General features: G+C 42.4%; 1 protein-coding gene across 1 annotated transcript in view; it reads left to right on the forward strand.

Annotated features, from left to right (window-relative positions):
- The window catches only part of SCN11A (sodium voltage-gated channel alpha subunit 11), a 92,553-nt gene that overhangs the window by 23,495 nt on the left and 42,265 nt on the right, over positions 1–26,793 (forward strand). The window contains exons 7-16 of the mRNA XM_045904025.3: positions 4,461–4,634; positions 5,384–5,447; positions 9,965–10,106; positions 10,631–10,828; positions 11,665–11,838; positions 15,979–16,108; positions 17,147–17,385; positions 21,019–21,204; positions 23,223–23,591; positions 25,309–25,698. Of these exons, the coding sequence (XP_045759981.1) occupies positions 4,461–4,634; positions 5,384–5,447; positions 9,965–10,106; positions 10,631–10,828; positions 11,665–11,838; positions 15,979–16,108; positions 17,147–17,385; positions 21,019–21,204; positions 23,223–23,591; positions 25,309–25,698 (2,066 nt within the window). The remainder of the gene's footprint in view (positions 1–4,460; positions 4,635–5,383; positions 5,448–9,964; positions 10,107–10,630; positions 10,829–11,664; positions 11,839–15,978; positions 16,109–17,146; positions 17,386–21,018; positions 21,205–23,222; positions 23,592–25,308; positions 25,699–26,793) is intronic.

Genomic DNA, 26,793 nt, shown 5'->3' on the forward strand with positions numbered 1-26,793 from the left:
ATACTTGGAGCCATGAAATCTGATAAGATCACCAAGAGACTGAGCCTAGATGAAAAATAGAAGAGGGCCAAGGACTGAGTCCCAGGGCACTACCTTAAAGGTGAAGGGAGAAGGGGAGAAACCAGCAAAGGGGATGAGCAGGAGCCACCAGAAAGTAAGAGGGAAAGATGGATCCTGGAAGCTATGTAAGGAAGGTGTTCTATGAATCAGGATGAAGCTAAGGATGGGTTGTGAATATGAACCAGAGTTTATAAAAAATGAGGTTATTATGGCATACCCTTCTCCTCTCCTTCCTTTTTCCTTTACATTAAAAAATCTTTACTAAAAGATATTCCCTCTCTGGAGTCCTTCACTCTCCCCTTCTTCTTCCCTTCCCTTCTAATCTCTTCTATCAATGCTTAGCTCCACTACCAAAACTCTAAGCAATTTGGATCCTTTCTTTTTTTTTTTATATTTACTTTTTTATTCTTATGTTAATCCCCATACATTACATCATTAGTTCTAGATGAAGTGTTCCATGATTCATTGTTTGTGCATAACACTCAGTGCTCCATGCAGAATGTGCCCTCCTCAATACCCACCACCAGGCTAACCCATCCTCCCACCCCCCTCCCCTCCAGAACCCTCAGTTTGTTTTTCAGAGTTCATCGTCTCTCATGGTTCGTCCACCCCTCCGATTTCCCCGCTTCATTCTTCCCCTCCCGCTACCTCTTGTTCTTCTTTTTTTTTTTCTTAACATATATTGCATTATTTGTTTCAGAGGTAGAGATCTGAGATTCAACAGTCTTGCACAATTCACAGCGCTTACCGAGCACATACCCTCCCTAGTGTCTATCACTCAGTCACCCCATCCCTCCCACCCCACCCCCCACTCCAACAACACTCAGTTTGTTTCCTGCGATTAAGAATTCCTCATATCAGTGAGATCATATGATACATGTCTTTCTCTGTTTGACTTATTTCACTCAACATAATACCCTCCAGTTCCATCCACGTCGTTGCAAATGGCAAGATCTCATTCCTTTTGATGGCTGCATAATATTCCATTGTATATATATACCACATCTTCTTTATCCATTCATCTGTCGATGGACATCTTGGCTCTTTCCACAGTTTGGCTGTTGTGGACATTGCTGCTATAAACATCGGGGTGCACGTACCCCTTCGGATCCCTACTTTTGTATCTTTGGGGTAAATACCCAGTAGTGCAATTGCTGGATCATATGGTAGCTCTATTTTCAACTTTTTGAGGAACCTCCATACAGTTTTCCAGAGTGGCTGCACCAGCTTGCATTCCCACCAACAGTGTAGGAGGGTTCCCCTTTCTCCACATCCCCACCAACATCTGTTGTTTCCTGACTTGTTAATTTTAGCCATTCTCACTGGTGTGAGGTGGTATCTCATTGAGGTTTTGATTTGGATTTCCCTGATGCTGAGCGATATTGAGCACTTTTTCATGTGTCTGTTGGCCATTTGGATGTCTTCTTTGGAAAAATGTCTGTTCATGTCTTCTGCCCATTTCTTGATTGGATTCTTTGTTCTTTGGGTGTTGAGTTTGATGAGTTCTTTATAGATTTTGGATACTAGCCCTTTATCTGATATGTCATTTGCAAATATCTTCTCCCATTCTGTCGGTTGTCTTTTGGTTTTGTTGACTGTTTCCTTTGCTTTGCAAAAGCTTTTTATCTTGATGAAGTCCCAATAGTTCATTTTTGCCCTTGCTTCCCTTGCCTTTGGCGATGTTTCTAGGAAGAAGTTGCTGCGGCTGAGGTCAAAGAGGTTGCTGCCTGTGTTCTCCTTTAGGATTTTGATGGACTCCAGTCTCACATTGAGGTCTTTCAACCACTTGGAGTCTATTTTTGTGTGTGGTGTAAGGAAATGGTCCAGTTTCATTCTTCTGCATGTGGCTATCCAATTTTCCCAACACCATTTGTTGAAGAGACTGTCTTTGTTCCATTGGACATTCTTTCCTGCTTTGTCGAAGATGAGTTGACCATAGAGTTGAGGGCCCATTTCTGGGCTCTCTATTCTGTTCCATTGATCTATGTGTCTGTTTTTGTGCCAGTACCATGCTGTCTTGATGATGACAGCTATGTAATAGAGCTGGAAGTCCGGAATTGTGATGCCGCCGGCTTTGCTTTTCTTTTTCAACATTCCTCTGGCTATGCGGGGTCTTTTCTGGTTCCATACAAATTTTAGGATTATTTGTTCCATTTCTTTGAAAAAAGTGGACGGTATTTTGATGGGGATTGCATTGCATGTGTAGATTGCTCTAGGTAGCATTGACATCTTCACAATATTTGTTCTTCCAATCCATGAGCATGGAACGTTTTTCCATTTCTTTGTGTCTTCCTCAATTTCTTTCATGAGTATTTTATAGTTTTCTGAGTACAGATCCTTTGTCTCTTTGGTTAGATTTATTCCTAGGTATCTTATAATTTGGATCCTTTCAAACAGAGGAAGTGGGTTATTTTTTGAAACCTCAGAAAAAAAACTACATAGTGATAAACTGGCAGCCAAGGACACTTTATGTAGAATTTGTCCCTTTCCTCCTTTCCTTCCTCTTTTGCAAGGTGGACCTTGGTTTTCCAGGTAAATTTAGGGCCTTTTTGCCTTGTGTTTCCAATGGGTAATATATATATCAGGCAGTCACTTAGCAGCTCTTGTGTTTCTTTCTTCATCTCTAAGCGGGTGAACATAGTCTCCATTTTGACCCATGAAACTCATGAGATCCTTGGATACTTTTTGGAAGTAAGGATGTGAGGTAGGATCATTTAAGGGACTTTGTAAAAATTATTCAGGAATCAGAGCCATCTTTCATCCAGATGCTCTTGCTTTGGAGAAGACTCAAGCATGCTGTTATAGATAAGAGTCCGGTGTAGATGAGGTTGAAGCATCTGCTTGTTTGGCTGCAGCTGGGGATACAGTGAATGTCCCAGCTTGTCCTGAAGCCTCCTCCTTATGTGGCATCACACTGTGGAAGGGTCATTTGCTGCATGGCCTCCCATTAGGTGTTGCTTTCTGTTCTCAAGTCTACCAGTCATGGTTTACACCAATTAGTTGAAACGTTGCCACTTTGTGCCATCTCACACATTATAAGACATGTCTGGTTGTTTATCTCTCCAGCTGTGCTGAGAGCAGAGCCCCTGACTCAGTGGTGTACTGGAGCTGACTTATTCTGGCTCCTCAGCAGCAGATCGTGCATGTCCTTTTCCAGCTCTGCATCCAGGGATGTCATGTAGTTTAGCTTGAAACCAGCAGGGTGAGAGGGCTCTCTGGAGGGAGAAAAGGGATCTACACTACATAATTCAGCAAAGAAGTCTGTAAATGCTATAGATAGGACTTTCTCTGCACACACACTCCTCCCCCACACAGAAAGCTGATTTATTTTTTTAAGACTTATTTATTTTAGAGAGAGAGAAAGAGCAGGGGTGGGGAGGAGCAGAGGGAGAGAGAGAGAGAATCCCAAGCAGACTCCGTGCTGAGTATAGAGCCCGACATGTGGCTTGATCTCATGACCCTCAGATCATGACCTGAGCAGAAATTAAGAGTCAGAGGCTTAACTGACTGCACCACCCCGGCACCCCCAGAAAGCTGATTTTAAACATTTACCATTGTACCACAAGGTTATGTCTTTTTTTTTTTTTTTGAGAGAGAATGAGAGAGAGAGAGAGCATGAGGGGGAGAGGGTCAGAGGGAGAAGCAGACTCCTTGCTGAGCAAGGAGCCCGATGCGGGACTCGATCCTGGGACTCCAGGATCATGACCTGAGCCGAAGGCAGTCGCTTAACCAACTGAGCCACCCAGGCGCCCAGGTTATGTCTTTCTTATTTTGTATCTTGACAGCCTAGCAGTGTGCAATGGACACAGTAGGAGCTTAGTAAATATTTCTTGAATTTTTTAAAAAAACCTATTATAAGTAGTAATCTGAGTTTTTTTTCCCTAGAATATTCTCATTATCTGGGTCCAGACAAAGCTCCTCCTTCTAGCTCCCTAACCCCCAATTTAGCACTGTCTCATGGCACCTTGCATACCTTGTAGTAGGTGATGACTACTGAATGTTAAATACAGGTCTGTCTCCTCTAGGCTGGCCTCATTTTGGCCTTGGTGCTGCATGAAATCCTCAGCTGTGAGGTGTCTGTACAACTGTAACCAAGTTGTCTGTATGGGATGTTTCTACTCAAAGTCTTCTCACTAATTCTTCAGAGCAGCCCTGTGGCACACAGGGCAGGATGAAGAGGCTGAGCTCTAGACTGCTGGACTACTCAATGCCATACAACTTCTCAGGCAGAGTTAGAACCAGAACCCATGGCATCAGAATCCTAGGCCAGGCCAGTTTCTGATTCCAGCCTGCAGCCGGGTGATATTTGAGGCCTTGGCTGTTCCCTTCCTGACACTTGCCCTTGTCTGCTGTGTGTGCAAGTGGGGGCTTCTCCCCACACCAGTCCTTCTCCTCCCCAGGTCTGAAGGTCATTGTTGGGGCCTTGCTGCGCTCTGTGAAGAAGCTTGTTGACGTGATGATCCTGACTCTCTTTTGCCTCAGCATCTTCGCCCTGGTAGGTCAGCAGCTCTTCATGGGAAGTCTGAACCAGAGATGTCTCCATAATGACTGTAGGAATATCGATAACCCTGATGGTAAATATTCCACCTTTCACATCTTGGTCTGTGCATGGTTAACTTTTATTGTCATCACTCATACTATCTATAGATCTGCATTACAGAGTCTCTTAGGAGTAAGGATGACTTCATCCATCCAGAGTTCTCATGCAGACAGATGCATTCTTAGAGCACTGCCTCGTTCTTTGGGTTTCCATGGAGAAGGCAAAGCCTGCAGCCACATCCACACAAGTGGTGTCAGCTCCTATCTCTTCCCCTATGGATCTGCCTGATTCTTTGTCATGTTTTGCAGAAGTCTTCAGAATGCCTGCATTTGTCCAGCAACTTCCCAGCCCTCCTCCTTGGGTATTTTCTCCAATGATATCACTTCTTTTCCTGTTGCATCCTCTCCACACTGAAGTCAACCCTACAGCAATTTCATGTGTCCGGGATCTCATTTGGCTAAGCCCTCTCCATTACTGTCTTGGGCTGAGTCTGTGTCCAACTTCCCCCAGGGCATGGCCTCTGCTGCAGTTCTATGCACTGAGGGGCCTCAGGGGCATGGTGGTGTTGCTGCTTGCTCCTCCTCCTCCTTCTTCCTTCTTCCTTTCCCTCCTTTTCTCTTACTCCTTCCTGAGGGGTTAGGCTCTGGTTCCTCTCTGGCCATCCACTTTGATCATTTCAGAGGATTCCAAACCCTTCATTTCAAGCAAATCTGGCATATTTCCTATTGTCTTTCCTTTCAGGTTTGTTTTTTTAATCTGAATTTATGATTCTTTCCTTCTCAGACAATTGCTTTGAAAAGAAAAATTCCTCTGAATTCAGAATGTGTGGCATCTGGATGGGTAACAGGTAAGAGGTTCATATCTCCATTTTTCTCCCAAGCACAGTACCGGTGGACCTTTTGGGATAATGTGGCAAACAGTACTGATTATTTCATGTGTCTAGGCAAGTTTAGACATGCATTATTAAGTTATTAATAATTCATTATTATAATTATTAATAATAAAATTAATTCATTAATTTAAAAATTAATAGTAAAATTATACACTTAATTATAATTAATATTATAATAATTATTTCCAAGTGTTTAGAGTAGCTTTCTCCAAGTCATGTTGAATTTATAGCTGAAGAAACCTACTGAAAATGTGATATTTTGACTTTGTGAAATGGGTATTCAAGACTTTCAAAGGGTAGGAAGAACATTATGACTGAGAGCCCCGTGGAGTCCTTATTTTCTGTCCAGTGGCATGGACCTGATGCAAGACTATCTGAACATCTTCCTCTGTTTGCTCATGTGTTGATCACCACTGCCTCTAATTTCATATACAGTTGTATGTGTGTTCATACACATTCACCCTAGAGGCTCATAGCTCTCTGGCCCTTTAGGGATACCCTTCTTTCTTCCAGAGTATCAGTGCTCTCTGTGGTGAGAAATTCAATTCAGGATGATTTAATTAGTGTATTTCAAATTAAGATAATATGCTAGTCACTCTGATAAAATAGGCTAAATTTGTTCCTCAATAACAAATATGTATCAAAGGCTAATAGCATACCAAATTCTGTGGTAGCCCCAACGAATGCAAATATGAGCTAGAGATCACTTTCCTCTTGAATCTGGCATCTCACAGGAAGGAGAGAAAGTGTGTTTGACTCCTTGAAAGTGTGATGAGTGTTTTAAGAGAGACATGTAGGTACTGAGAGAAATTGAACAGAGGGTATAACCCTGTCTGTAAAATGAGGGAGGTGTCCTCTAATGCCACCTGGGTCGTCATAGGTTCAGATTCAGTCAAACTCACAAGACATCATAGACTTTATTCTAATAAAAGGTTTACTGAGTTCTCTAAAATGATCTGCAACAGGACACACTGCATCCACAGTGCTTTCATTTAATGAGGGGACCAACAGCTGTCACATACAATGCTTCCTTTACCCCACACAGGGTAAGTACAGTTACTGTAGGCAAAATCCAAGGTGGGGTCGGCCACTTGGACACATAGACACAGTAGCCTTGGCTTCTAACTGGTCCTTATCGTGTCCTCATCTCTCTAAGCTTGTGTACCAATCATAGCTCTCTAGTCTAGGTGTAGTCTCAAAGCTCAGGAGTTTTATAGAAGACCAACTCCTAGTACATGACCTTCCCCATTGATCATAACACAGTAGTTTCCAAGGAGATGGCAGGTCTAAGGTCACCTTCATAGGCAGTTCTCTGTCTGTCCAGGGCCCAGGCCTGGTTTTCAGCCTTTACTTGCTGCCTCCTTCCCTGAGAACCAACTGACTGGTGACCACAATGTGGATCTAAAGCATGAGTAGGAGGTTCTGGTAGGTGAGGATATAGAGTGAACAATTTCAGTCCATAGAATAGTAAGGGGGGAGGCTTTGGGCCTGAGGGCATGAGCTCAGGGGCAGTAAGAAGCCCAGCAGCTTATTAAGCAGAGGCAGGAGACTAGAACTAACACTGCAAGACCTGGTAGCCCATCAGTGCCAAGGATTTTTACATTGATCACAAAGGAAACAAGACCTGAGCAGATTAGTTGTTTGTAAAAGTCACTACAGCTGCTATGTGGAGAATGGATGCATAGAGCAGATAAGGCAGCCACTTAGAAGACTAGGTTGATACAGATGAAAGTCACGAAGCAGTGCAGTGGAGATGATGAGAAATGGATGGATGAATTCCAAAGACATTTAGGAGACAGAACAAGATAGTGACTTGAAGAAGGGGGTTGGCATGTACACTGTGCACGAGTGTATGTGTGGGAGGGTGGTGGATGTGTTGAGGGGAGAAAACTGTTAGAGGTGTTTCTCTTGCTTCTGGGGTGAATGACTGGTGAAGTTTTTGCCAAGATGGGACCACTGGAGGAGAGACTTAATTACCTGTATATGTTGACAGGAAGGCATATCTAGACAGGGGGATATTGGACAAAACAAGCTAATATCTTGAATGGTGACCAAGAAGTAAGATAAATCAAGTATGTTAGGTTCAGCCCCAATAGGTTCCTGGAAAATAAGGGTGCTGGGACTTCACAAGCTTTCACTGAGGTCTGGTGGGGAAGAAGGCACAATGGATGTCTTCCTTCTGAGTCACCCTAACGCAAAGCCTACCACTCACTGAGTCCTACTCTGCCCACCAAGCAAACTCCCAATCAACTTGTCAGGACCTCTGATTAAATGTGACTGAACAGCCCAGGCTCACCAGATAGCTGAAGAAAGTCTTTGGCATAAAGGGGGCCGAGATAAAGAAACAGGAAAAATGAACATTGTCATAGTTCAGGCAGCTATACAAAATACTGTAGACTGGGTGACTTATAAACAACAGAAACTTATTTCTCACAGTTCCGGAGGCTGGATATCCAATATCAGGGCACCAGCTTGGTTGGGTTCTAATGAGGGCCCTCTTTTTGGCTGTAGGTGGCAGTCTTCTCTGTTGTGTCCTCCCATGGCAGAAAGGAAGCTCTCTGGGGTCTCTTTTATGAGGGTGCGAATTCCATTATGAGGGCTCCACCCTCCCACCCTAATCACCACCCACAGGCCCCACCTCCCAACAGCATCACATTGGAGATTAGGACTGCAACTCAAAAATTTCAGGAGGACCCAAACATTCAGGCCATAAGAACTGTGGACAAAGCAACAGTTCAGAGAGAACAAAAAAGGACTTTTAAAACTTTAAATAGGGTCCTCAGTGAATTAAGAGAGATATTATATGCATAAAAACAAAAATAGCTCATTATGAAAAAGGAATAGTCACTAAGCAAGAAAGATTTTTTTGGGGGGGGTAACATGATTACAAAATATCAGTAATAGAATTAAAAGGTCAAGTAGAGGAAATGGTCCAGAAAGTAGCAACAAAAGACAGAGACAGAGAATATGAGAATAAATATCAAACCAGAAGTTCCAACTTTTGACTAAATAGAAATTCCTGAAATAGGGCACAGAAAAAACAAAAGGGAGAAAATTAGCAATGCCACAATACAGAGAATATTCCTGAGCTTAAGGATGCAAGTCCCTCAGCATCCCACAAGGTGCCCAACACAATGAGTGAAGAAGGTCCATGCCAAGTGCATTATTGTGGACTTTCGGGGAAAAGATTCTAAAATCAAAGAGAAAAAGGTCACCCACAAAGGAACAAAAATCAAAATGGCATCAGAATTCTCAACAGCCACACAGGATAATAACTGCACAGTGCCTTCATATTTCTAAGGAAAAATTACTTTCAAATCAGATTTCTACTTCTGGCCAAACAATCAATCAGCTGTGAAGGTAGAATAAAGATATACTCACATATGCAAAGATCACCCAGTCTTCTTAAGAAGCCACTTGAAATTTGTTCCAGAAAAATGAGAACGTAAAACTTGGAAAAAGCAACACACAAGAGCCAAGGAAAAAACATATCCAATCCCAGAGAGCCATTGACACAGGCCACAGTATTTTTTGAAACGAGGGATATAAGTAGTGATAAGTGGGATGGGATATTGAGGACCTAACTCTCATCTTAGCAGGAACTTAATCACCAAGGACTAAAATTGGTATATATCAGCATAAATGTTATCTTTAAAGATATGGACATAAAAAGTTGAAAGTTGTTGACTTGGCAGTGTGTAAATGATAATTAAAGAATGATGGAATGGTTTTCATTACAAGCCACTTGGTGCCACATGATTTTTAAACCACATGCATGTATTACTTTGATCAAAATAGTATATTTATTAAAAATGAAGAAAGTATCTACCCTTAGTATTATCTGATAGATGCACTTAATGATGTGTGCTTTGGTGATATGGGCAAGGACCTATGTGCAAGAGATCTACTGTTTGTAAAATAAGACCCAAATGGTAATGAGAACAAAAGACTGTTAACAACTGAAACCCTAAATCTTCACCACTAGCAGAGCAATTAAATAAATCATAGAACTATAAGACATGAAAAGAAATATTTCCTTGTATAGCTTGTGTGGAAAGACCTCCAAGCTATATTGTTCCATGAAAAAAGCAAGGCGCAAGAGAATAGTCAAAGAACAATCTCATATATGTATTGTAAAAGATGTGTACTGGTGCATATGTGTTTCTCTTGCCCTTTATTACCACTAATTGTTCACTGTATCACTGCACTTAATTTTTAATGAAAACCTGCTGATATGAGCTTACTAATCAATCCATCTGAAAAGAGTCAGTGAGTGCCCTCAGTAAGGGATAGGCTGGAAGGCTTGGCAGGTGGGGCATGGCCCCTCTATAAATAGTCTGCACCCAGGACTTTCCCTTATGAGCCCATGGCCCTCAGAAGAGCTGGTGCCTTGGCTGGGATGGGTGGGGGGTGGGAGGGAAACTGGTCTGCAGGGAACGTAATTCCTCCTCTGTTCCGTTGTTTCCATCTAGTGCCTGTTCTGAAAATTTTCAATGCACACACACCAAAAGGAATCCTGACTATAATTATACCAATTTTGACAACTTTGGCTGGTCTTTTCTTGCCATGTTTCGGCTTATGACCCAAGATTCCTGGGAGAAGCTTTATCAACAGGTTATCTAATTATTCGCTCTCGTTCTCCTTCCCCCTCTCTCCTTCCACCCTCCCCCCTTCACTCCTTCCTACCTCTCTATCACTCATCTTTCTGTCATTTATTCATAACTTACCATCTACCCTCCTCCTTTGTCATCTGTTTATCATCCTCAATAGTTGTACTGTTAAATTCTACCTTAGATATTCTGTTAGAAACATAAAAAACCATCTCCTCTTCCTAGAAACGTTAGCCCTCTCCGGATTCCACCACCAGCGCTTCAGTTTTCATGAAGCATTCCTTTCTCTCCTGCCTTTTAAATTCTAAAATGCAACTACCCTTGAGAAAGTCATAACAAAGTACCATGCCTTAAGTGGGAATATAAGGATGGCATCTGCTCACTGATGGGCATCAGGAGTCCCTGGGTGATGGGAGGTTATAGACGAGGAGGAGGACAGATTGCAACTGTATGATGTCTGCTTGAGGTGACGGTCCCCCCTCTGTAGAAAAAGGTTTTAGAGGCAAGTGTGTGCTCTGTCCTTTGCAGACCTTGCGTGCCTCAGGGCTCTACTCAGTTTTCTTCTTTGTGGTGGTCATCTTCCTGGGCTCTTTCTACCTGATTAACTTAACCCTGGCTGTTGTCACCATGGCTTATGAGGAACAGAACAGAAATGTAGCTGCTGAGACAGAGGCCAAGGAGAAGATGTTCCAGGAAGCCCAGCGGCTGCTGAAGGAGGAGAAGGAGGTAAGGTCACGCAGTGTCAGATAGTGGGGTCTGCTTGGGTGGGGGCGTACTGCAGAGGCCATGAGACCTGGTCTCAGAGCTTTCTCTACTGGTGCTTTTCTGGGAACTGAAGCCCTGTGAACACTGGCTCTGCTGCTGTCTCACTATGAAGTCCAGGCACAGAGCTCTTAAGAACCAGGAACCCTAGATTTTCTGAAATCCGAGCCTTCTAGGACAGACCCCAGACTGCTGGCTAGAGGATAAAATGTACATATATGTAAACTAAGGCTCTGGTCCAGGATTTCTTATGGGAATCTGGAGATGTATGTGTTCAGGGCCTTTGCTTGGCAGGGTTTGGGAAAGCAGTAATGGTGTTCTACCATTAAAGACAATAGCTGAGATCACCTCTCCCTTCTTGAAATTCCTGTCATATTTATAGCCCATTCTCATTGTTTCCTTGGTATCATTTTCCCATTCTAATATTTCAGGAACATGTTCTTTCTCATGCTCCACAGAGATTCGTCAGTGGGGAGCCCATCCTGCCTAATACCTGCATCATCAGGCACTAATATTTATTGAGTGCCTAGCACATACTGGACTCTGTGCTCAGAGTTAGTGATAGAGATATGAAAGAGTTAACCTTGCCTTTGAGGCTGCAATTTCTGTGGGTAAACAAACAGGATATGTGCCTCTGATAAATAATAACAAAGCTAGTGCATTCCAAGTACATGATGAACAATCTAAATGGTATGATGTTTCCAGAAGAGAGGAGAGAACACTTGTGAAGTTTGGGTCATTTGCAGCATTTTATGGGGAGGTATAATCTGTTTATTAATTGCTTTTGTTCACTTTCTAAGGCTCTGGTTGCCATGGGAATTGACAGAAGTTCACTTAATTCCCTTGAAGCATCATCTTTTTCCCCAAAGAAGAGAAAGCTTTTTGGTAAAAGGAAAAGAAAGTCCTTTTTTTTGAGAGACTCTGGGAAAGACCAGCCTCCAGGATCAGATTCTGATGAAGATTCCACAAAAAAGGCAAGTCTTGGCCCAGAAATTAATGATACTATAGTACTGTTAGGGGAACAGGTCAAGTTGTTGGTCTAATTGAAAGGATTCATTCATTCATTTACTCATTTATCCATTTATCCATTTGTGCCTACTTCCCCACATCCATGTATCTAGTCAATGACCCATTTATTTACAAGCATCTATTTGAGGTGTTGACCATGTTTACTATCTGCTTGGCACTGGGGTAGCTACTGGGGATACATGAGATGTATGAAACAGACAACTAATGATGAAGACACACTGACAAGGAGGCAGTTACCGTTCAATGTGATTACTGACATGATGATCGCTATGGGAGAGCAGAGGAGAGGCAGTGTCTTAGTGGGTGTTCCCTCCAAAGGAAACACGGAGACATTAGAGCACAAGTAGATTATTCAGGAAGTGATCCCAGGAAGCACCAAGAGGAGAGGGAAGAATGGATACATGGAAGAGCAGGTGGCCAATTAAGGTTCATTATCAAGCCTGTGACCACTGAAGGTGGTTGGAGTTTAATCTCCATGGAGTGAGGGCACTAGAGTATTTATACACCAACTTTGGTCCCTCATTGGTTCCAGACTGCTGGGTTCCGGACATAATCATTTTCCTGGGTTTTTGACTTGGCATGCATTAGGGAAGAGGGTGATCAAGTCACCAGGGAAAGCCTCAGGTAGGACCCAGGGACATACAGATTCAGCCAACAGCAGCATCTGCTTCAGACAACCAACCCAGACTTGTGGGAGTGGGAAAAGAGCCATGGATTGGAAGCAGTGTCTGTGCCAAGAGGATGAATTAATGTTTCATCCTTTGGTAAAAAGTGAATGGAGTACCACAGGTAGAGGGAACAGCACATACAAAGGCCTGGAGGCAAAGGAGAGCAGGAGAACATGATCCAGTGGAACACTTGGGAGTGTGGGTGCACATGCACATGTGTGTATGTGATGAAGCTGGAGGGTGGGTGGTGAGAGACTATAGCAGTAAGATGGGGTCATCACAAAAGGCCTTGAAGCCAGGTCAGGGGTTCACCCTTTACTCAGAGAGCAAGGGCTAAGCAGTTTTGAAAGGTTTTAAGCAAAAGAGTGACAACTAGATTGACAGTTTTGAAATCCTAGATGTATTGAAGAGACGGGACGGGAGTAGGACAGAATTGGAGGCAGCCAGTTAAGAAGCTGTGGCAGTTTCTTTCCCTGTCCATTTTTGCCATTCTAACTGGTGTAAGGTGGTATCTCAATGTGGTTTTGATTTGGATTTCCCTGATGGCTAATGATGATGAACATTTTTTCATGTGTCTGTTAGCCATTTGTATATCTTCTTCAGAGAAGTGTCTTTTCATATCTTCTGCCCACTTTTTGACTTGATTATTTGTTTTTTGGGTGTGAGAGACTATGGACTCTGAGAAACAAACAGGGTTTTAGAGGGGAGGGGGGAGGGGGTATTGGTTAGCCTGCTGATGGGTATTAAGGAGGGCACGTACTGCATGGAGCACTGGGTGTTATACGAAAACAATGGATCGTGGATCACCACATCAAAAACCAATGATGTATTGTATGGTGACTAACATAACATAATAAAATTAAAAATAAATAAATAAATAATAAATAAATAAATAAAAGAAATATTCTGGAAAAAAAATTTCTCAAACTCAATACCCAAAATAATCATCATCATCATCATCATCATCATCATCATCATCCTCCAATCAAGAAATGGGCAGAAGACATGAACAGACATTTCTCCAAAAAAGACATGCAAATGACTAACGTTTAACGTCATTAGCCATCACGGAAATTCAAATCAAAACCACAATGAGATACCACCTCACGCCAGTCAGAATGGCTAAAATTAACAAATCAGGAAATGACAGATGTTGGCGAGGATGTGGAGAAAGAGGAACTCTCTTTACACTGTTGGTGGGAATGCAAGCTGGTACAGCCACCCTGGAAAACAGTATTTAGGTTCCTCAAGATTTTAAAAATAGAACTACCCTACTACCCAACAATTGCACTACTGGGAATTTACCCCAAAGACACAGATGAAGTGAAAAGAAGGGGCACCTGCACCCCAATGTTCATAGCAGCAATGTCCACAATAGCCAAACTGTGGAAGGAGCCGAGATGCCCTTCAACAGATGAATGGATAAAGAAGACGTGGTCCATATATACAATGGAATACTACTCAGCCATCAGAAAGGATAAATACCTACAATTTGCATTGACATGGATGGAACTGGAGGGGATTATGCTACGTGAAATAAGTCAATCAGAGAAAGACAGTTATCATATGGTTTCATCATATGTGGAACATAAGGAATAGCATGGAGGACCATAGCGGAAGAGAAGGAAAACTGAATGGGAAGAAATCAGAGAGGGAGACAAACCATGAGAGACTCTGGACTCCAGGAACCAAACTGAGGGTTACAGAAGGGAGGGGGGTGGGGGGATGGGGTAAATGGGTGATGGGTATTAAGGAGGGCACATGTGATGAGCACTGAGTGTTATATGCAAATAATGAATTGTTGAACACTACATCAAAAACTAAAGATGTACTATATATTGGCTAAATGAACATAATTAAATAAATAAATATGCTTTCTACATGAAAACAAAACAAAACAAAAAAAGCTGTGGCAGTAATCCAAGAGGTGACAGGGGCTTAAACTGTGGTTAGGGCGGGATGATGAAGAGAGAATAACAGGGTGCCGTGATCTCCAGAAGATAAGATTCAGCAGTCGACTAGATGTACAAGGTGGGGAAGATGCCCGGTTGATGGCTTGGGTAGCCAACTTGATAGAGGGTAGTTTACTGAGACAGGAAAGAAACATGTCTTGGCGGTGGGGAAGAAGGAAAGTTCAGTTTTGAACGTGGCAAGTTTGAAATGCCCGTGGGGCATCCTAGCAGGGATATTGAGTAGGCCACAGGATATGCAGAAATGAAGCTATGGGGAGATGTGCGGTAGGAAAAAAGCCCCCCCCCCCTTTTTTAATCAGTGAGGTGGGGGATGTTCAAACATGTTTTAATTGTGGAGAGAAACTTCAGAGGAGAGGAAAATGTTGAAGATACAGACCATGGAATAATGGCTAGAGCCACTTTCCTGAGATGGAAGGAAGAGGTGAAGTGGTCAGAAGGGGGCTGTGCACACCTGAGGGTGGGGTGGGGAAAGGGGGTCTGGGAGTCTTTGCAGAAGTAGGTGGACAAACCTCATTCACTGCTGTGAGCAGCTCTCTGATGGAATGACAGGGACAGATCTCTCGGTTTAGAGCCTTCTTTAATGTCAGGTGATAGCATATTGAAGAGACTGCAAGTATCTTTTAGTATTTTGAGGGTTTTTCCTCATTTCACAAAACAATAGACCAAGAACAGACAGCTAATAAGAAGTCTTTTCCCTAAACCAAAAGAGAACTAGCTATGGAAAGACTATAGATTGCCTCTAAAATAGCTTATCACAAGGGATAGTTCCCTCTGGGGCCCTGGTTGGTCAGAACTCTGGGGAAATAAGTCATTATGGATAGTTTTCTAGGTATCTGGAGATTTATGTCTTTTCACCTCCAGAGACTGTAGAATTGGAGGTAAAGTGAGAGTCAAGCTCCTGGGCACAGCCTGAAGGAGTGCTTGAGGTTTAGTATATAGAAGTTGTTGTATGTATTTTGGCTGTTCTTTTTAAGTTACTGACTGTTTCAAATCAATTTAGGCAGCCATTCAGGACACTTCACCATCTGGCCCCAATCCACCCTTCTAAATGTATCCCCCACTTCTGCCACCCAAAAACATTGTTTCTAAATTCAATTTTTTATTGCTTTGGTACCCTGAACTGTTGCTCATTCATTTTTATAAAATTTTGCTTGCTCTTTGTTGACAATGAATAAATCACAGAGGAAGAAAATTTTCTGTAGCTGGGACCCTGGAAATGTGCATGCATAAGAAATATGAATGGTCAAACTATATTGCACTTATCTACTAAATATGAAATACAAAAACTGAACCTTCAGTGTGCCATGAAATGGGAGTGAGTGGACCTATATAAGATATGAAGTGTCTTTGAGGCATGTGGCATTGAAACAAAGTAGCTTGTGAAGTTTTGAGGAGAGGCAGCCTCTTTGCTTTGAAGGTCTGTCATGCCTGCCTTCTCTTACAGCCACACATCCTAGAGCAAACCAAACGACTATCCCAGAATCTGTCAGTGGATTACTTCGATGAGCACAGGGACCCCTTCCAAAGACAGAGGGCCCTGAGCGCGGTCAGCATCCTCACCATCACCGTGCAGGGTAAGCTCTGCCTCCCAGCCCCAGGGAGAGCCAAACTGCAGTGATGTCCCTCCATTCTCCTCTCCTCCCCCAGAAGCCCTCTGAAGCCCCCTGTATTTCCTGCAGAGTCACTTCCTGTGCCTCATTGGAATATGTGAGCTAAGTGACTCGGAAGAAGTGGGCCCACCCTGAGTTGGCCCTTGGGTAGTGGTGCGAACTGGCTAGCCTTGTGATGGGACTTGGGACCAAGGGTACAGACAGAACCTCCCAATCAGGCCAGGCAGTCACATGAGGTTGCAGTGACAATGATAGTGACCAAAGAAGAGAAGACACAGAAGTTTCCAGTAGTTGACAGTTGTATTTGAGGTTAGAGTTAGGAATCTGGCATGGACGATGGAAGATCTATGTAGATAGGCTGGAACCATCTGATGGACCTTATTAACAACAGGTAACCAGGACCCAACTAAGGGGTTGGGTTCAAAGGCAGGACTCAAGTCCTTACAAGGGTGGGGTCAGATTGATCCTTAACACTTTTGAGCCTGTTGTATCAACTCATTTGGCTGGCATGAGTCCCTGAAATGGTGCCAGGGAAATCAGGGGTCCAGCAGCCTGAACTCAACCAGCTGGAGAGGACATTTTCTTTCAATGCATGTAGATACCCCTGCCTGAATACCTCTCCTTCCGTTGAGCCCTGGTAGCTCTATGTGCCTCTGTTACAGCTGTCACCATGGTCTGCCTTGAATGAACATAACTTGAGCTTATATTTCTCTCTCTCATGGGTTCACATCCAGTATTGGCTTCCATATCTGTATCTTTATCCATGCAGCCCAGCTCCCAGATGCTAAATACAAGTATAAAGACTAGATGTACATGGTTATACCACATGGAAGTTGCATATGGGAAAACTTTCCAGCTGCACCCATCAGTGCCCTTCTTGGCTGATCAGGTTGTTCATAGGAGACCCTAGGGAAGTGGGAGGAAGGAATGCACTCAGGCCAATAGCAGTCAGATGGATTCAGAGCTAACTACTCACTGCTCTTTCACATTCTCCTTCTCCAGAACAAGAAAAATCACAGGAGCCTTGCCTGCCATGTGGGGGAAACCTGGCATCCAAATACCTCGTGTGGAACTGTAGCCCCCAGTGGGTGTGCATTAAGAAGGCCCTGAGAACCGTGATGACTGACCCATTTACTGAGCTGGCCATCACCATCTGTATCATCATCAACACTATCTTCTTGGCCATGGATCATTACAACATGCGCCGGAGTTTTGATTCTATGTTGCATATAGGGAATTTGGTAACTTCAGGCTTTTTAAAATATAAAAATACTTCAAACTGTGAATTAAAATTCTTTCAAAGTCTAAACATGTTGCGAATGGCCTAACCTAGCCTAGGTCTTTGGTCCCATTAAGTAGAGTTGAGGGAGAAGATGACTGTTAGGATTTTGTTTTTACCCAGTTCAGTAATTTTCCATGGGCCCTGTGTGGGCTCTCTGGTATGCTAAGGCATCTCTTTAGTCATCCAGTGGGAAGCAGGAAGCCAGCAGACATCTTAAAAGTTCAGCCATTTGGGATGATCAAGAAAACGTTAACCATATCCAGAGACCCTGGTAATGTGTCCCATGATCCCTGGTGATATGGATGACATCATTTGTCACAAAATAATGTGACTGCTATTACTAGCTGTTATTCCCCCTGGAAAGATGGGTCAGGGCCTGGCAGCTGTGGGAGGCATACTTTCCCAGGAGGAGTTGTACAGAGCTTATGGAGTGGTAGTGGGGCCTCCAGACTTCAGCCTGCTTCAGTATGTTTCTCATTGGATGGATCTAGTCCCAGTTAAATTGGGAAAACTTAGATAGGAGAGCAGACTTCCCATGAGCTGTTCTATTTATTGTTCCTGGAGAAGGCATTTCCCCCCTCCAAGGATTAATTAGTCTCCCAAATATCAGAAATAACAAAAAATTACCCACTGAATGTTCTACCTTAATTAGCCAATGAGTTAATCTTACCAGAATATCTAACCATTTATTCTTAAGGTTTTATTTTATTTTTCCAACTTAAGAAGCAATACACGCTTTTTTTTAATTTTAAAAATAAGGAAAAGTACAAATAAGGGAGATACAAAGAAGAACTCATTTCCTATGGTCCTATTAGCAAAGATGATCATTTTTAGCATTGCAGAGGATCTCTAGTCAATGTATATGCATGTATTTTTTAATTAGTTATTTTACACTGATCAGAATCCACTATACTTATTGAATCAGAAACTGGTTCACAGAGCTGCTTCTATGCATCAGGTTGAGGTTACCCTCAGTTCCATGTCCCTCTCAGGAGGTACAGGGATATAGCGGGACCACAGTGCAAGGCCAGAGTGGTTCTCCTTACAGACAGTCTGCATTTAAGTTTCTTTCCCCAAACTGCCCTTGGGAAGAAGTGCTCTGTAGGTGTGTGTGGATCAGATTATATTTCATGCTGCATGATGAACCTAACACACATGGTACCTTCTAACAGGCTGGTATCTTCTGGGCTCCAGGCCATGGTATTCAGCTGTCTCCTGATGATGTATCCCAGAAATGGGTTGACAGTGTTGTTTCCCTTGAAGACAGAAAGCTGTGCCTGCAGGTTCCTGCCTCAGCAGAGTCAGCAGACCTATCTTTCAGCACCTCCTGGTAGATGGAGTTATTAGATAAGTTCCAGAGAATACCCAAAGAACCCAGAGTCATGCTCCTAGGCAGGGCTTCCCAGTTTGCAAAAGTGGTCTGTCCGTCCCTTCATTTGCTGATCCAGCAGTGGGAAATGACAAAAGCCACCCTCTCAGATTTCCCACTGACTAGTTGTTCTGGGTGTTGAGGTGAAGCTGCATTTTGCAGTCAGAAGCTGGATAATTAAGTGACATTCTTCTTCACTCTCCCCAGAAGTGGTACAGAAGGAGGCACAGGGACATTGTTGGTGTCTGAGTTCACAGGCAGCAGCTGTACCCCAGCCCCTAAAAACTGATGAGAAACAGGCAGAACTGGCCTTGTAGCCTGTGCTTCCATTCCATGTACCCCATTCCCTAAACACACAATACCTTGGGACGCCTGGGTGGCTCAGTTGGTTAAGCGGCTGCCTTCGGCTCAGGTAGTGATCCCAGAGTCCTGGGATAGAGCCACACATGGGGCTCCCTGCTCAGCAGGGAGTCTGCTTCTCCGTCTCACTCTGCCCCTCCTCCAGCTCATTCTCTCTCTCTCTCTCAAATAAATAAGTAAAATCTTTAAAAAAATAAATTAACACACAATACAAAGGTGGTAGCCACCTCATCTACTGTACCCCATAGCAGTGGTAGAGGGAGGCTTTGGAGCCTTGGGTACCAAAGAACACATCCAAACCTGCCTCCTCTGACAGGTGGACCAGGATTCAACTGGCCTGTGCAGTTCTGTGGGACTGGACTTGGAAATGAACTCTCTAGGCTTTGGTATTGCTTGAATCAGGGGAGTACACTGAGCTCCCAAGAAGCCATGAATAGCGGTTGAATTGGATGGCAAACCAATGGTTCCAAGACATGTAGGGTTTTGCTGTAAGGCTAGACACCTAAAGCCTGAAGGAGACAGGAGGCGGAGGAGGAGCTCAAAAGGGGACAGGGATCAGTCCAGCACAATTAACTACAATAGGTAACACTGTGTGCTTTTAGGCACTGGTCGTGGCTCTGGGCAGAGGTAGATAGCAATATTTAATTGCTATCTACCTAATACAAGCTTTGGGTTTTCTTTGCCACCTTGATTTCTTTTCTTTTTGTCTATCTTGGATTTGTCTTTGCCTATCCTTTTTAAATTTGTGTCACTTTATTTTAGGGATTTTTAAAATAAATAGTAAGTCATCAAATTATTTATAAAAATGGATCATCTGTTACTTTTAATAAGGAGATTTTTTTTTATTATGGAGATTTAAAAATCATTTCTGAGTTGTTTTTCTTTTCCAGAACTATAGAGGAGAGTCTTATTACTGACAACCTTCTTGTATTACCTTATTATTTTCACACTGTTGTTTTCTCATATCTATTTAGTTGTGTCTGTGTCAGAATGTGCTATTTGCTATGAAGAAATGCTTTGTTTTATCTTCTACAAAGATGTAGATGATAGATTTAGTTTTGAATTTGGCTACCACTTATTCAACATTCTGCAATGTTTTTAAGCCTGTGTTTATCTAAGTTTCAAAGACAAAAACAAAAACACTTATTTGTGACTATGGAAATCACATAGTTTAGCACTTTCTTAACTCTTGCCCTTCCTTTTAATTCTTTGGTATTTTGTTCTGGAATAATGAACCCTGCATTCTGTGGGTGAATTATAGGATTTAGGATTATATTCCAACTCACTAACCCTCCTTTCAACCATAACCAACCTAGGGTTTATCCCAAGATTTTCATCATGTAGGGTAAGCCTATATATTGAGTTGCTTAAAGATGTTTTCCTGTTCCTAGCAGTGTTTTTCAATTCTTTGCTCTGGGCCCCCTTTAAATGTTTTGGTTTTTTTTTCTGATAAAGGTGTTGAGATTGAGTGGTTAGGTGAACTCCTTCTGATTCTGCTTTATGGAGGATATTTATCGTCAGTTTTCAGAGCTGTTATATATCCTGCCCCTCCCCTCATTTGGGAATGTTTATTGGCATTTTAAAGGGAACTTAGAGGAAGAATTGCTTGACACTTTCTAATCACTCTGCCCTCTATCAAGAAGCCAATTGTGCCTTGGGAAATAATATTTATTCTCCACCCTGATGTCTGTGAGCTTGGTAATATTGTAATGGGCACTATGATGGGGAGGGGGGAGAGCAACAAAGTAAATAAAAATGCATTTTATTTCTTTGTAACCTCTGCAATTCCCTTGGACCATTCTTAGAAGTGTATCTTCAAGGAGGAGTAGCTTCCTTTTCTCATTCTTCCCTGTCTCACTGTAGGTTTTTGCTGGCATTTTCATGGCAGAAATGTGCCTAAAAATTATTGCGCTTGATCCCTACAACTACTTTCGCCGAGGCTGGAACATTTTTGACAGCATTGTTGCTCTTCTGAGTTTTGCAGATGTGATGAACAGTACAGTTGCAGGGAAAAAAAAAAGCCTGCTGTTTTTCCGTCCCTTAAGAGTGGTAAGGCACTTACTGTTTTATTTTACTGAATACCTTAGCTTCCAGGATTGACAAGAGTCTTGACTGAGTTCAGTGGCTATTTTGCATCAAACTTTAACTCATCTTACCTTAATCTGAGAATCAAAACTGCACTCCTCCTCCCACCCAGGTTTTGCATACTCTTGGGAGTCCCAGGAGGTCTCCTCCCAGCTGAACCCCTGCCTCCCCCATCCCAAGATGACCCCTTAGGCAACCTGACTCAACATGGTATCTTCTGGTGTCAGGATTCTTCTCCTTGCTTAGTGTAGCCCCCTCCCATGATCTCTTCCCCACCACTCACCCCTGAGCTCTGAGCCAGGCACCCTCACATCTGGGCTTGCCAAAGCAGTGAAGACTGCAGAGTCCAGGAGGGGCCCGGGCACTGCTGGCAGGTGCTGTCTCAATAGGTTCCTCCTCACTGCTTCCAGTGCCGCATTCCTGTCCTGTCATCTTTGCCCTCCACCCACTGACCATGGAGGCATTCTGGTGACCTTTGCAGAGGCACTTGAGAGGAACTGACCTGAAGGAGCACTCAAAGACGAGGAAAGTACTGTCTTCAAGAAGTTTGCCATCTAGAGATGAGACAAGACAGGGCCAGAAATGAGGCAAAGTAGAGTGTGTGACAAACTCCATGAGAGGTATAGATAGAAAGCTACAGGGAAACCACATCTGACAGGGGGATTGGGAAGCCATAAAAGATGACCTTTGGCGTCCTTTCAGAGATTTACTTTTTCTTTTGGCAGGGATAAGATTTCTAAGACTACAGAGTAAAACATTTGTTTCAGTTACCTAAACATACATTTTATACTTGGGATATGTTAGGCAATCACACTGCTCAAAGTCAGACATTATTAAGTTGCTCTCCTAAAGTTTCATTGGCACTCAGGTAAGCAAAATTACATTTGCTTCATGATTGTTTAGGCTTATTGCAGCCATGCCCTGAGGGGAGGAACCCTGTGGCATTGCCTGTGTATAACAGAACCGTGATTTCTCCCTAAGGTGCCCCAAGCTCCCTTCTGAGGACACAATGCTGTTCCTTCTCTTGGGCCATAAGTCTTACTGACCTGCAGTATTTCCCCCAAAGAGTTGATACTTAACACCATTGTACTTTGGAGTGAAACCATTGGTTTACGCTGGAAGCTAATATAAGAACCTATGAAACTAGTTGTTGTGCTGTCTCACATAGGGTCTGTAAAATTCCATGGAAAAAACTTCTTTTTGAAAAAAGTATGTGTGTGTGTTTTGAGTAGCTGATTGCTTTTTCTCTCCTGGGTATAAAACACTATATTCCTCTTATCATTGTTAGAAAGTTCAGATTCAAACTTGTGACCTGAATTATATAATGCAGGAATTAGCAATTTTTTTCTATAAAAGGTCAGATGGTAAATATTTGCAGTCTTACAAGCTGTATGGTCTCTGTTGAAATCACTTAACTCTGCTGTTGTAGCACGGAAGTAGCCATAGACATTTGAGAACAAATGGGTGTGGCTGTGTTCCAATAGAACTTTATTTACGGATGCAAAAATTTGAACTTCATACAATTTTCACGTGTGATGAAATACCCTTCTTTTGATTATTTTTCAACCATTTAAAAATGTAAAACATTCTTACCCCTCAGGACATACAAAAACAGGCAATGGGCTGGATTTGGCTCTTGGGCCATAGTTTTTTGACCCTTGGTATATTATATAGGATTCCAAAACATTCACTTTATGCAATAAACATATATGCTTAATTCCATCATCATGACTCCAAAGTCTTTATCATTTAACAAAAATTAGAACAAAATATTTCCATTTTTAAAACAAAAAGGTAGATATAGTTATTATCATGGGCCAGGGAGTTGATGACTATGTTTAGGATGGATTTGACTTTGAAAAGATTTTTGAAAATCATAAATGCTGTGGTTTGGGAGCATGTCATTTACTATATAGCTGAGCAGATGGAATTTGTCTTTAACTGGCTTTTCTTCCACTTTTGCTTATTGTCTGTTTTTACAGCTGAGAGTCTTCAAGTTAGCGAAATCCTGGCCAACTTTAAACACACTGATAAAAATAATTGGCCACTCCGTTGGAGCCCTGGGAAACCTGACCGTGGTCCTGGCTATTGTGGTCTTTATTTTCTCAGTGGTTGGCATGCAGGTCTTTGGCTCTAAATTCAATTCTATAAAGAGCAATAAAACATCCTGTGGCCCTACAGCCCCATGTTTACGACGGTGGCACATGGGGGATTTCTACCATTCCTTTCTGGTGGTATTCCGCATCCTCTGTGGGGAATGGATTGAAAACATGTGGGAATGTATGCAAGAAACAAATCAAGCACTGTGCATTGTCGTCTTTCTGTCGATCATGGTGATAGGAAAACTTGTGGTGAGTGTCTTAGATTTTTTTTTAAATATATGGACTGCACAAATGTATTAGCTTCTTTTGCAACACTTCACTGGTAATTATTATTCTAAATATAAGATTATACATTTAATGTTTTATGATATTAAAAATCTGCATTTGAATTTGACTTGAGGAAATTATAAAAAGCATGAAACAAAACATCCTTGTCACATAGTGCTCATATTAACTGATGACCCAATATCTATTTTATACCAGGTGATTATTCTAAGATAATTGTATTCTCTTTGTTGGCGAATGGTTGAGGTAGGGGTTTGTGACTTAATTTGGTCAGTAAGTTGTAAAGGGGCATCTAGTGAGAAGGTTTCTTGTTCTTAAAAGAAAAAAGAAGGGATGAGCTAAAAAAAAAAATGGTCCTTTTATTTTCTCTGGGCCTTTTTATGACCATGATTCCTGGTAGAACTGCAAACATTATGCAAGCATGAGAAGAACTAGCCTAAGACAAAGCCAGCACTGAGGAAGGTAGAGGAAAAAGGGGGAACAGACCAATCTTCATGTCATAATTGGTCCTTCTGTTTTATTTTCAAACTTCTGAAGTTACATTTTCTTATTGTGTAAGTTGCTTTGAGTCTGTCACTTGCAGCTGGAAACATAGATATTATTAGCTAATTGGGTACCCAGTAAGGGTATGAAAAGACAGAAGACACACAGGATACCTGAGCACAAGGTCTTAAGAATCAAGTTGGGGCTATCGTGCAAGTATACTGAACCATCCACACGCACACAATGGCTTTATCCTATGTGCCTGATCAGCAATGTTAGATAGATAGTAAGTGGTACAAAAGTTCAGAAGAGGAGAATATAACCAATGGGAGTGGGAAGAAAATGTTAACAAAGGATGCGTGGAAGATAACAGTACTTGAGAAGGGCACTAAAGAGGCAAGGAGGACTTGGCAAACAGAGGAAAGCTTGAGCAGAGGTCCACAGCTGGAATTCTTGTGGTGAAGCTGTGGGAGAGTGACTAGACCCATTCACACTCATAAGACACTCCTCCCCGAAGCTGTATATTTTTGAGCTGGTGACAGCCACAAACAAAGGAGTTTGAGGAGATGAAGATGATGAATTGGAGGGTGTGTAAATGTAAGCAAAAAAACCCAAGTAGGAAGCTGATGAGATGATCTGAATTTAAAGTGATCCATGCTTCAACAGAAGAGCTGCAGATTCTATCCAAACCCCTCCAGTTCAGCTCCAATATTGGTTGTGGTTCGGGCAACAGCACCTAAAGAGCCTGCACAAAGCACATCATCTCTCAAACTGTGCCAACAGGGGAGGACCCCATGGCAGTATTAGACATCAGACCCATATCCCATTCCAGCAAAGCCAAGCTCACTATTCACCTGATCCTCAAGGAATATACATTTTTTATTTTGCCAGTGGTCACACAGTTCTGCTTTACCCTGGCCAGAGTTTACAACATGTGTTGCTTGTATGTAGACAAACTGGTCTTGGCTCTTGGCACTCTTTCACTTCAATTTTTCTTTCATCTTATCTTGCTGCCTTCCTCAATCTTATCTCCTTTTATTCATTTTATAAATGAACTTTCTGAGGAGACTGAAGGACATAGTATCTCATGTGACTTAGTTTTGGGTCTTGGGGAAAATTTGTTCTGGAAACCTACTATATCTTTCCCTCTGCTAAACTTTCCATTCTCCTTGTGTGTTCCCCCTCCATTCCACCCCAGGTACTCAACCTCTTCATTGCCTTGCTGCTCAATTCCTTCAGCAATGAGGAGAGAGATGGAAACTTGGATGGAGAGTCCAAAAAAACCAAAGTCCAGTTAGCCTTGGATCGGTTCTGCCGGGCTTTTTGCTTTGTAATACATACTCTTCAGCATTTTTGTCACAAGTGGTGCAGGAGTCAAAACTTACCAAGGCAAAAAGAGGTGACAGGAGGCCCTGCTGCCAAAAGCAAAGACATCATTCCACTGGTCACAGAGGTGAAAAAGGTCCCAGAGATGAGGGAGCAGCATGACCGGACTTGGTTGGCCCCACTTGCAGAGGAAGAGGATGGTTTTGAATCTCCTGGTGAAAATAATGCACAGCGTGTCACACAACCTGAGGCTGGAAAACAGGTATGAAGGTTCATACATAGACATGGAGGTCATACGAAGCTAGAGCTACCACGAGATACTGGTTGCCTGCCCTGTTCTGAGTATCACGTAGGGAAAATAAGGGTATAAAATGTGGAGGCTGCCCTTTAGTACTCACGTGCATCTCCCAGTGCTGGTTCTAATCATGGTCCTGCACATATGGAGGTGGGAGATGGCAGAGGAGTTCAGAGGGGAGCGAGATCAGAGTGGGCCAGGGCAACAGGGGAATCCAGTGACTTTGTTTGAGCCCTGAAAGAAGTATAAAGTTTAGACTAGCTGAAAGGCGAGGAAAGTGAACGGAGCAGCACAGAAAAGGAGACAGTGGTGGGAACAAACTCAGCTCTGAAGGGACCAGTGGATGAGGAGTGGTGGGAGGTGAGAGCTGTCAGGAAGTGGTGGTGTGATAGACACCCCAAATTAACAACTACAGACTTCATTCTGTCTGTATACTCCTGCGTTTTCTACAATGGTTGTAACATATTGCATTTCCCCAGCAATAATTTTAATCATTCTAATGGGTTTGTTGTGGTGCCTTGTTGTGGTTTCAAGTTTTATTTCACTGATAAATAATGATGTTGCCTAATGTATCTTCCTTGGTCCATTGCCCATTTTTATTGAGAGATTTCTTATGATTGAGGTGTAAGAGTTTATTACATATTTTGATACATGTCCTTTGGTATGTGCACTGCACATTTTCTAACTGTGGCTTATCTTTTACTTTCTTAATGGTATCTTAACGAACAGAACTTTTTAATTTTGGTGAAGTATAATTTATCAGTATTATTCCTATGGTTCATGTGTTTTGTTTCCATTCTAAGAAGTCTTTGTATAATCCAAAACTGCAAAGGTTTTCTCATATGTTTTCTTTGAGAATTTTATAGGTTTACCTCTCAGGATCAAGTCCATGATCCATTTCAATTTAATTCAATGAGTTGTGTCATTTTTTCCCTTGTATATATAGCTAAGTGATTCTAGTATTATATATTGAAAAGACTGTTCTTATGCCACTGAATCAACTTGATATCTTTGTCAGAATCAAATTAGCTATATCTATATCTATCTATATTATCTATCTAT

This window comes from Mirounga angustirostris, unplaced genomic scaffold, assembly GCF_029215605.1.
Source record: "Mirounga angustirostris isolate CCGP_5_RB_7025 unplaced genomic scaffold, mMirAng1.0.hap1 SCAF_1, whole genome shotgun sequence".
Classification (NCBI taxonomy): domain Eukaryota; kingdom Metazoa; phylum Chordata; class Mammalia; order Carnivora; family Phocidae; genus Mirounga; species Mirounga angustirostris.